Raw genomic sequence first — 12523 nt, 5'->3', positions numbered from 1 at the left:
TAAATATGAAATAGATGAATTGCTCGACTTCCTGTCTCTTCAGCTGAAAGCAAAAGAACGATCGTTAATGTATGCTTCTCCCGTGAGTTCGAAAAAAGAAAAGTATTCATTTCACCCGTTGCGTTATGACTCAACTAGCGGAAAAATAAATAATCCTAGATGTTCCACTGCAAAGAGATTTAGCAGTTCAGAATTGATTAGTTCTGAAGTAAAAATAAAAACACCGGAATGCTTATTCTGCAATAAATTTCATGATGTTGTTGATTGTGAATACGTACGTACTTTAAGTTTGGAAGAACGGGAACGGAAACGTATACTGTCTAAAAAAGCTGCGTGTTTTATTTGTGCAAAGCAATTTCATGTTGCTAAATTTTGTAGGTCAAAAATAGTTTGTACTCTCTGTGGTAAAAAACATTTATCCATATTATGCAATCAAGATAATTCTGTTCCGAAAAATAATACCCATTTTAATGAAAGTAAGGATGAGAATAATCTTTTAAATGAAAATTTCACGTTGGCGAATAATTTATGTTCCAGGGAGGTTTATCTGCAGACTTTAATTGTTAGCGTCGAAAATAATGATTTAAAACACTATGTTAGATCGATCATTGACCTCGGGAGCCAGAGGTCGTATGTCAGCAAATACGTAGCGGATGTAATGAAATTGAAGTGTCTTGGGGAACAAACGGTGACTCATGGACTTTTCGGAGGACTGAAAAGGCGGGAAAACCACAAGATATATTCCATTAAATTGCGTAATACAGAAAATAATTTCTGTTGTAATGTAGAAGTAATGGATCAGAATAAAATTTGCACTTCTCTTCCCAAATTAGATTCTAAAAACATCGAAGAAGTAAAACAATTGGGTATATTTGTTAGTGATATTTGCTTAGATGAAAATCTTTGTTTGTATGAAAACGATCCCAAGGAGATTCACATATTATTAGGGGCAGATACGGCAGCCAGATTATTTACAGGAGAAATTAAAAAACTTTCGCCTGATCTAATTGCGATGAACACCAAGTTAGGGTGGACAGTTATTGGAAGATCAGGAATTAATAAAAATGATAGTTCCAGCACGCTAATGTCGCTACTTGTCAACGACGTAAATATATCCGATCTTTGGAGGCTTGATACATTGAATATCAATGACCCTGCGGAAACTCAAAGTAGAAAAGAACTAGAAGAAGCGGCTAAGGAACATTTTGAACGCAGTGTAACACGAGATAACGAGGGGCGCTACATTGTCAGTCTACCGTGGATACATGATCATCCACCTCTTCCTGATGGCAGAAAGTTAGCTGAACGAAGACTTAACAGTTGTATTAAAGCCTTAGAACGTGTCGAGAAGCTGGCCGATTATGATGATGTTTTTCAGGATTGGCAGAATGAGGGTATCATTGAAGAAGTTGATCCTATGCAAGAAATCAAAGAAGGACAGCATTTCTTACCTCACCATCCTGTCTTCAAGGAGAATTCGACGACCAAAGTTCGACCCGTTTTTGATGGTTCAGCTAAAGAAAAGAATACACCTTCTATTAATGACTGCCTCGAAAAGGGACCAAATCTTGTAGAACTCATTCCATCTCTCATAAATCGCTTTCGTGTTGAAAAATATGGAGTGATATCTGACATTAAGAAGGCCTTTCTGCAAATTGGATTACAAGAACGAGATAGACCATATCTCAGATTTTTATGGAAGGATAGAAGAAAAGACGGAAATATCAAGATCCTGCAGCACAAAAGAGTTGTGTTCGGAATCTCCTCCAGTCCTTTCCTTCTAGGAGCTACATTAGAACTTCATTTAAAAAACGCCCCAGATCATCTCAAGGAAACAGCCCAGCAACTTATGAGGTCCTTCTACGTTGATAATTGTGTTTTCAGCGTCAACAGAAGAGAAGAACTCGCTAGATTTATTTCGGAAACACAAGCACTATTATCTACTGCCAAGTTTGAACTTCGAGGGTGGGAGCATTCTCCTACTGAAGACAAAACTGAAGAAAGGCAAGAAGACCGAAAGGTTCCAGTTCTTGGGCTTCTGTGGAATTTACCAAAGGACACTATATCTCTAGATTTGAAAAGTTTGATGAAAGAAGATAAAGGACCTATTACAAAAAGAAAAATCCTGTCAACCGTTCATCGAATCTTTGATCCGATAGGATTTTCTTGTCCAGTGACTCTAGAGCCCAACTCTTTGTTGCAGGAATGCTGGAAATTGGGTCTGTCCTGGGATGCTGAACTCCCTCTGCTGATAACTGAAAGATTCGAACGCTGGAAGATGAAGTTACCGAAATTGAATGATCTTGAAATACCAAGATGTGTACGTGAGGACTTTGCAGAAGATTCCAAATTTTCCATCCATGTTTTTTGTGACGCAAGTCAGAGTGCCTACGCTACATGTATCTTCTTGAGAGCTGAATCTGCTGATAGCACGTCGTGCCAGTTAATACAAGCTAGAAATAGAGTTGCTCCTTTGAAAAAGATCTCTATTCCACGCCTAGAACTTTTGTCCTGTACTATTGGTGCTAGATTGGCAAAAGCAACCATATCCGAACTTGGACTTGAGAACATACCAATCTTCTACTGGTCTGACTCTATGAATGCTTTGTATTGGATCAAAAGAAATGAGAATTGGGCCACGTTTGTTTACAACAGGGTACTGGAAATCCGTAAACTCACCAATCCTGAAGACTGGAGGCACATAAGTGGAACATTAAACCCAGCTGACCTTCCATCACGAGGTTCCAATGCAGAGGAACTTGTAAAATCTCTTTGGTGGAAGGGTCCAAATTGGCTGAGAATGCCTATAGAAGATTGGCCTGTTTCGGAAACTATGCCAGATTTCGACGTTGTAAACTCCGAAAAAAGAAAATCTATTGTGTCTGTCACTAACACCACGACAGAGCAATTAGAGTACTTTTCTAAGGTATCTTCTTTCCGAAAAATGACCAGAATCACGGCTTGGATTTTTCGTTTTTATAAAAATGCTAAAACCCAGAAAAAAGAAAGAAAATTCGGTACCCTAGATTTTGAAGAAGTAGAGGCTGCAGAAAAGTACATTTTAAAACAAGTTCAAAGTCAATGTTTTTTGGGGAATGAAAAACTGAACTTACAGACATTCCTGGATTCAGATGGTTTAATAAGAGTAAAGACCAAAATTTCTCAAAGAAGTGATCTACCAACATTTAGATTTCCAATTTTGCTGCCTTCAAAGCATGATGTTATTGGAAAACTTATTTTTGAAAAGCATGTTGAACTTAGTCATGCTGGGATACAGATTTTGATGTCGAGTTTAAGAGAGAATTATTGGATCTTAAAAAGCAGGAAGACAATACGTCAAGTAATAAGGAATTGTGTAATATGTCAACGTTTTTCATCTCGGCCATTAGAAGTAGCAAGTGCTCCACTACCCGAAGATCGCGTCAGAGATGCTTATGTTTTTGAAGTAGTAGGAGTTGACTTGTGCGGACCACTATATTTGAAAAACAAAAGCAAATGTTGGGCTGTACTTTTTACATGCGCAGTTTATCGCGCAGTCCACATCGAGCTGGTAACTAGTTTATCAACAGATAGTTTTATTCTAGCTTTACGAAGGTTTATTTCTAGAAGAGGAAGACCAGCTACAATTTATTCAGATAATGGAACCAACTTAGTGGGTACTTCTAATGAGCTGAAATCTGTTGATTGGGTGAAAATACAAGAATATGCCTCAGTAAAGAAAATCCTATGGAAATTCAACCCCCCATCAGCCCCATGGTGGGGCGGATTTTGGGAAAGGCTTATAGGTATGTTGAAATCTATCTTAAGAAAAATTCTTGGAAAGGCCTCCTTACAATTTGAAGAATTGTACACTGTACTATGTGATGCTGAGGGCATTATAAATTCAAGACCTTTGACATACTTAAGTGAAGACAATGAGGACCTTATAGCATTAACACCTGCTATGTTTTTACAAGATGTAAAAGAAATAGGAGTTCCAGATATAGATCAAATAGATGCTAAGAGAATGAATAAAAGATTCTTCTACAGGCAAAAAGTGTGTCAAGATCTCAGAAAACGTTTCAGAATCGAATATCTTGGACATCTTAGAGAATTTTCAAAGATTCGTAATGAATCTAAAATTAAAGAAGGAGACATTGTTCTCATCGGTGATAGTAACGTCAAGCGAATAAATTGGCCTTTGGGAAGAGTCATCAAATTATATCTTGGAAAAGACAAGAAAGTTCGTCTCGTGGAAGTCCAGACCAAATCTGGGTCTTTCCTACGTCCAATCCAGAGACTTTTTCCTCTTGAGGTCAGCCAAAGTGAAAAATCTGCTATCCCGTGTCTCCCAAAGAGTGATTCTCCATCCACAATGATGATTCCTGATGGTACACCTACCTCTAGTGACTCTCATGCTGTTTCAGATGTGAGACAACCAAGAAGATCCCGTTATGGCCGGCTTTTAAAGCCCAATGCTCTCCTAGACTCATTGGTTTGAGTATCTAAAGTCTTTACGAAACTCAAAGGTGGGAGAGTGTTGGATACCAGGCCTTAACTGTAACCAGTTTTAACTGTGAAGAACTTTCCCTTCTCACCACCAGGGGTTCGTTGACTTCCTCTCGATTTGGCGGCAACCAACGAACGCGTTTTATACTCTTCTAACTTGTAAATATATTCTTAATCATGTAACCTATAATCAAGTAACTATTAAAATAATATCTTAAAGAGAAGTTCCCCATGTTAATGAGTCATACAGTCACTGAACCTGCCACTAATTAGATATTTGAAATTTTCAGCTGCAGATGGAGACAACAACACCAGTATGTAAACAAAAAGAGATTCCAACCAACAAAACTTGCATTTACTTGCCTTTAATTTAGAGATTGTTCGTGTTGGAATAAAGGCCTTATTTATTCGGGAAGTTGTCGTGTCTCTTATTCTAAGAACTTATGTGATTCCGTACAAAAACTGAAAGTTTATGGTTTCCATACAATTGCCTCATAATCATAACTTTTTAAAAAGTATCATAAAAATAAGTATTATTTTCATGCAATGTTTACCAAAAGAGAGAAACCTGCACTAATTTTTAATTCATTCAAATTAATATATTTTGAATAAAATTAATGTAAATAATATTTTGATTTCTTTTACATTTTCATTAAAAGTAGATTGTCCAAAGTATCTAAATTCTAGAATCGCAATCATCATTTTAATGTAGAATTATATTAAGATTATTGTTTGGAGTCATTAAGAGCAAGAAAAATTAAAAGAAATAGAATGCAGTGTGGCTAGTAAAAGTTAGTCGATGTAAGCAAATGCTAAAAACATGTGGGACAGAAAGTATTATAGCAAAATTATTAAAAAATTCAGGACAGTGATCATACATCCATGATCATATATCCGTAATCACGTGATTCTTTCTTATTGCTCAAGATATCACATAACTTTCACGGCTCTCAGTATGATATATATCCTTCCACTGATATCGGAAAGGCTCATCTCATATATGATACCGTGAACCATGAAGAGAGAATCATGTGATCATGGTCCTGAACGGGTTAATGAAAGAAGAAAATTTGGCAGCAATATGTTTACAGCTCAATTTGTGATGATAAATACAATACTTAAAAGGGAGAAATTGATAGCTGAGAACGAAATTATCTAAGATATTCGAATTGGAATCATCGAATATCATTAAACATTGAAGTAAATCTCTTCCAATACATTTTGGAAACTAAGGTATTATATTGAATTATTATTGCTCTTTAGAATCCTTTAATGTCTTCAGTAATCGAATGATATTCTTCCTCAAAGATCCTTGAAATTGGAATCACCGTAAGTCTCCCCATGATTTTCTCTAACTGAATTTTAAGATGCCTTTTAATGCTTCAGCTTGATGTGAATTAATCAATTTCCGAGATATTGTCACATTAATTGAAGACTCTATAGGATTTTCCCTAGAATTATTTGCAGTCGTAAAATAAACATTATAATTACATAATTTTATTCCATTTCTCTATTTATCGTTTAAAATTTTAATGGCCTCAGAAAGGGATTCGGGTTTTCATTTGATTCAAAGCAGAATTTGTAGGCGAAAATTTTAAATCCATCTATACATCTACCAGATCTTTAAACTTATTTGAATTGTTCGTGAATTAAAATAATGAAATGTGCACATTTATTTTTGAATTCATTTTTTACAGTGATTTAAATGAATGGAACAAATGACTTCATAATTTCCATGCATCGCATAAATCCATTATTTACTTTCTTTTATTCTCATTTTATTTTATTTTTAGGACATTTTATTCTATAAATAAATTTTAAAATTCGAAAAATTGTATGATTTCTCAGCATATGTCTAATTTATTTTCCTTTCTTACTTTTCTTTCTTTGCAGCATTTCTTCCTATATTTTTATGCATTTGCATAATTGTATACATCACAAATCTTTCCTAAGATTGCAACAATTCATTTGCACGAAAATTTATTTGCAAACCGATTGTTATAATCTTTACAATTTCAGATTTCATTGCAGCAACTGCGAAGGAGGAATTGATTCATAAATCATAATATTGTTTATTTCTTTATTACAGTTTTATCCTTCGTTTTACCTAAACAGTGACTAACTTTTCAGAAATATAAATAGATATTTTCAGATTTTCAAGAAATTCAATTAGAAATTTTGTTCTAAAATGTAGAATCCATATCTGATATATACAATCCCTTCAAATAAATCTATCCCGTTAAATTATTTATTTTCTTCAGCTTTGAGCTAAGGGATTTGAAATACACAATGAAAGTATACACCATATTAGGAAAATTATCCTACGGATTTACAGATAATCCATAAATGCTATAAACATTAATGAATCTTAACAATGAATATTTAAATTAAATGCTCAATGCAATCAACCGGAATTCGTTATTTAGTTGAAATATCTATCCATTTCATTCATTCGTCTAATTTTTTTCAATAATTCTAGTATTTTACTTGCTTCCAGAAAAAATCTTCGTTTTATGTTAAAACAAATTTTAAATTTTGTGAATCTATTATTTTAATAGGCACAGATAAAAAAGGTAAATAAACGTAAATATATTTAATGCATTTTTTGAAAAATTTAAATGATAAAATGTTATCTATTGTTCTAATTTGAAACTTAAATTTCTGTGTGAAGGTACATTGCATGTAATTAGATGTCTAGTGAGATAAATTATTCGTTACTTTTAGTAATAGTAATTATTGAAAACAATCATAAACAAAAGAATAAGAAAACTGGATAAATATCATCGTATAAATTCAATTAACTGAAAATTCTAATACGTGCATGATTATATTAAAATGATAATAATAACTAACATTTTATTTTTTAGTGTTAGCATAATATTTCCGAAAATACTTTTATATGAAATAAGGATAAAATATACGTCAATAGTGTAATTGAAAACTAAAATTCTCCCTTCTTGATTACTAAAATTCTCCCTTCTTGATTACTAAAATTCTCCCTTCTGATTACTAAAATTCTCCCTTCTACGATGTACTAATACTGTTGTTTTATAAACTTTATCAGACTGAAATCAATATGATTTAAAATGCAGGGGAATAAAATATTGTATGAAAATAAAATATTGCAAGAAATTAAATTGAATTACAATTAATCTTATTTTCAATTCATAAAACATTCATTTTATGAAGGTATTAAATATATATTAATTATTTAGCCATAAATAATTACAGATTGTCTCTGAACATTTATTTGAATCAAATTTATTAAAAAATTTCGTACTTTAAAGATTATCAATAAAGATTTATGACGGAATAAATTTAATAATAAAATTTATAAAAAATTAAAAAAAGAGTTTGAGAGCAGTCCTGGACATGTTTGAATGACACTATTTTCAACTTTACTATATTATCTTTATTTTATTTTAATATTTGGTCTTAACCAAAACGCACTATACTAGGCTCAGAAGAAAATATATTTAATAAGAATAGATATTATCATTAAAACAATGGAAGTATTGTTATTAAATACATTTAAAAATTACTTTAAATATTTCTTAAAATTAGAGAATCAAAATTCTTTGGAAACTGATATGACTAAAAATCTTATTTTTGAATTCCGTTGCTTTGTAAAGTAACTTTCCCAAATTAATATAAAAAGGAAATACAATAATATTTTCATTAATTTTCAATTAAAAATCTAATAATTATCTTGACAAAAAAATGTCTCAATGAATATTTTGTAAGAAGTTATTACATTCCAGATTTATTAGCTCAACTATCTGTCTCATTTTTGAATAATTTTTTTTTTCCATTATACATGTCGCAATGTACAGATAGTATATCATACAATAAATATTATCATGTTGAAATCAAAAATAATGTATACACTGTGTACAAATCCAATTAGAAATAACTTCATCAAATAGATGCATTTAAATTTTATGGATCAAGTTAGACTTGTGAGACTGAATAAATCTAATTGGAGGCTTCAACACGCTTAGCTAAGTCTCTCGCCGACTCAAATTCAGCTGCATTCTCAACTTCGTTTCCTATTGAACTGTATATCTCCATGAAATGATCAAACGACCCTTTGATACCAGAGGGTAAATTGTGATCTGAAGCGTTGTCCCTTTCGATAATTTAGTAATCTATCTACTTCACCGGCGAGTTCCAGAGACAGCATTCGTGGAATCTCGTCGCTCTCTTCAATCTTAGATTAGTATTTTGCACCGGTGTTAGCAAAGCAAAGCCTTATCCCGAATGCAATATTGAACAAACACCTGTTCGGTGTCTGTGTCTAATGACGCTCCAATCGATGAACTGGCCAGGGATGTTCTATTTAGTCTGCAGCAGCCACTACTGTCAACATTTGCTTTAGCGGATACTGACGCCGTTGCTGGAATAAAATTGGGCGGAAATCTCAGTTTTCCTATAAGAAGAAAAAAAGCGGACATGAATATTATTGATTTGATAATGTGAGAATTATTTTACTCTGTTTTATACTGTCTTCAAAGAAGTTACCATTATGCTTCTTTTTCTGTTTGAAATAAGATTTTGATGTCAGTATATTGAAGCCTTATTAAGATCAATTTTAAGCATTGAGTTAGCTGTATTGAAATCATATGTTGATTCTACTTCAAAGCAGCACCTTGTTAAATATGAAATTATATTACAGTTTAGAAGTGGTATAATTCTATTTTCGAGCTTAAAAATAGGATTTTTTAAAAATTAATTTAGGGAATGTTTTGCTAATAATTATTTGGTGTTCCTATAAATGAGAGATTTTAATTAAAATATTTCTAACCATATTTAATATTCTAATAAAACCCCTTGAGATGAAATAAATATTTGAAAGATATTTTACGTTTACTTAAAAGGGAACATAAAACATTCCCCTCAGCTAATGAAAGAATTGCATCCACGCAAAGATATCATCAATGATTTTACGAGGATATTTCGCCCATAAAATGCTAACAAAAAGAAATTCATGTATAAAGTCAAATATTTTTTATATACTCAAATATTATTTAAAGCTTCTAATAAATACATGTATTCACGAAAAAAAAAAAAAGAAATATTTTTGAATTATAGCAATAATGTATTAACCCCTTACCTGCCGAGGATAACTTGCGAGATTCGATCTCCAGTGCCAAGTATATATATACGTATATAGTTGCGAGACGTATATATACGCCAGGGGCAGTTAACACATTGACTTAGGGAAACGTATATATACGCCCACGGCATGCAAGGGGTTAATTACAATAGTAATCTATAATAGTGTTCATACCTTGCATGGAAACACCATTTTCATTTTAATTATCTTGATACATCTAAAGAAATATCTATCTGACCTAGAACCAATCTCAGATTGATATGAGACCAGTCAGATTGGCGCTGGGCGATGACGGAATTTCATCATCGATATATATCGTACGACACATATCGATATTTTTCGATATATCGTTAATATCACTATTTGCTATACCTATTATAAGTTATAAATATCATCTCTTAACATATTCACTGATCAGAACGATTCCAAATAAAAGAAAGTTTCAATTTATATAATAAAATTTATTTTTGAATAAAAATAGTTAGAAAATAATTTTGATAAAATCTCTTAAATAAAGTGTGTCGATGCCAAAGCAATGCCTGTATATTGCAATTTATAACACTACGCTTAAAACAAGCATTTTTATATATTAGAATATGACAGTATTTACAGAAATATTCATAAAAATTCTGCATGATGGACAATAAAAAAGAAGAGCAATAAAAATAAACACTAACCGGTAACCAAAACGAAAACGCAACTTAATTGTGAATATCGATTTATTGTATTGCGATTTATCGTGTGCCACTAGACGAAAGCAGAAATATAATGGATTTTTTTTCAAGCGAGTGCTTTTGAGAGTGAAAATGTGGACAGAGAATAAAATTGTGAATTCAAACTGCATTAATCTGAATTAATCTTTTTTGCTTTTATTTCTGAAACTGAATATTTAACAATTAAACAGAGGACAGTGAACAACTTTCTGGTAAGTGCAATTATTTTTCCATAATGGTATCATCGAGTTAGGGTCCAGAAAACAGTGCATTCCAAAATGACATGTTTAAAACAAGTAATTTTATATATTAAAATATGACAGTATTTACAGAAATATTGACAGAAATTTGTATGGAGGTGAAAAAGAATAAAGAGCAACAACAACAAAAAAAAAAACACTAACTGATAACCAAAACGAAATCGAAATCGCAAATTACTTGTGAATATTGATTTATTGTATCACTATTTATCGTGAACTAATATTCCTGATCACGATTTCGATAAATCGATATTTTTCAAAAGTTGGCATCGTAAAATCGATTTTTTCGATAAATCGAAAATCGACACAGCCCTAGTCAGATCTCAGATAGATCGAAACCATTGAACCAATTAAAACTATATCTCAGCTTTAAGATCAGAACAAAAAACCCGCATATTTTATGAAATTTAATGGTGAAAGATTTTTGAATTGTGTAAAAATAGGTTATTTTATGTTTTTATTTAACCATATCAAAGGTTATTTCTACAATATCACTTACCTCCACTTTTAGAAACTCTACCCAACTCCCTATGAGCTATTTCTTTTTCTAACCATTGTGTTTGCTTTTGTTTCAAAGATACACATTTTTTTTTCTTTTGTGGATTTATTATTTATTTACCTATTATCTGAACTTTACACTTTATTTAGTGGTTGTTTATTTCTAACTTTTTGCCTGTTTGACAGATAAGTACTCCCATTTAGTTGTATTTGGTGATTTTCGTATTATTTTATTTTGGAGTAAACTGCTTTGTACTTAGTTTTATTATTTACAAAATGTGTTATGTTCAAAATCTATTGTTAGACCTTGTGTACACTTTTTTTAAAACTCCAATGAAATCATGTATTTTTTTTTAGAATATTAATTATGTTGTTTTAGTTTTTAAAGAGATTTCTTCTCTTTTACCTTCCTTCTTCCTTTTTCTCAAGCATAACTATTTTTATCTGAAGGATATATTAAAATTATCTCAGTGGCAATCATAAAATCTGCCTAAATTTTGAGATCCACGAAACGTATTAGGGAATAAATTCATATATTATCCATATAAATGCAGATAATTGTACCTATGGATGTATACAAATATGCATGTATGCTGATATATTAGATTTATGTATAACATATCCATAAATCTGAAAGAGATCGTTGTAATATAAATCTTATATTTAGGAAGTAACTGTAAGCTATAAATATACCGTTACTGCTCATTCCGTTATATACATATACATACAATCATTTAAAGATATATGTACTATGCATGAATGATTTCTCTCAAGGGGGAGAGTAGAGGGCGATAGATTATCTGTTACCCCCCCCCCCCTTTAATATACTAGTAAAGCTTCTCAATTTCTGTCGATGAATTTTGAAGGAATATTTAGGACTAAATAGTTTAATTATTTTGATTATTATTATTGATGAATTTACGGTATATATTGGAGATTTTTTTTATCTTGAAATTATATTCTTCAGTATTTTCCGATTAAAATGTATTTAAACGTTCATATTTAATAAAGCTTTAAGGTTCAGGAATATCCTTCTAAATGCCTTACTTTTTAAACATATGTTAGGAATTATTTAAGAATATATACATTTGAATATTCAAATATACGTAAACATATAGAGTTAACGTTTGAGGAGAAAAATAAATGAATTTTCATAGACGTTATAGTAATTAGCAGATTAATGTTTTCTAATTCATTTATAGCATAATTTGAGATGCAAAGTTAATTATTTAATACCTTTCATTTTATGGGTTTTGGGTTGTAATCATTCTTTAAACTGTAAATTTGATAAAATTAAAGTCATGGTTTCAACATTAATCCTTTATTTGTATTTAATTTAATTAAAAAAAGTTAGCCTTCATAATCTGAAAGATCCTGAATTTGCAAAAACACTATTCACATTTTCATTTAATTTCTTAAATCATGAAATTCATATTAGAAGCTTTCAA

General features: G+C 31.4%; 1 protein-coding gene across 1 annotated transcript; it reads left to right on the top strand.

The window, feature by feature from the left end:
- The first annotated feature begins 793 nt into the window (after positions 1-793).
- Positions 794-4480, top strand: LOC129968274 (uncharacterized). The gene is made up of 2 exons (XM_056082130.1): positions 794-2926; positions 3116-4480. The coding sequence occupies exons 1-2, from the start codon at positions 794-796 to the stop codon at positions 4478-4480; spliced, it is 3498 nt and encodes a 1165-aa protein (XP_055938105.1).
- Positions 4481-12523: the final 8043 nt, after the last annotated feature.

This window comes from Argiope bruennichi, chromosome 5, assembly GCF_947563725.1.
Source record: "Argiope bruennichi chromosome 5, qqArgBrue1.1, whole genome shotgun sequence".
NCBI classification, from domain to species: Eukaryota; Metazoa; Arthropoda; class Arachnida; order Araneae; family Araneidae; genus Argiope; species Argiope bruennichi.
Note: the sequence above shows the minus strand (reverse complement) of the source record. Positions and strands in the feature narration are given on the sequence as shown.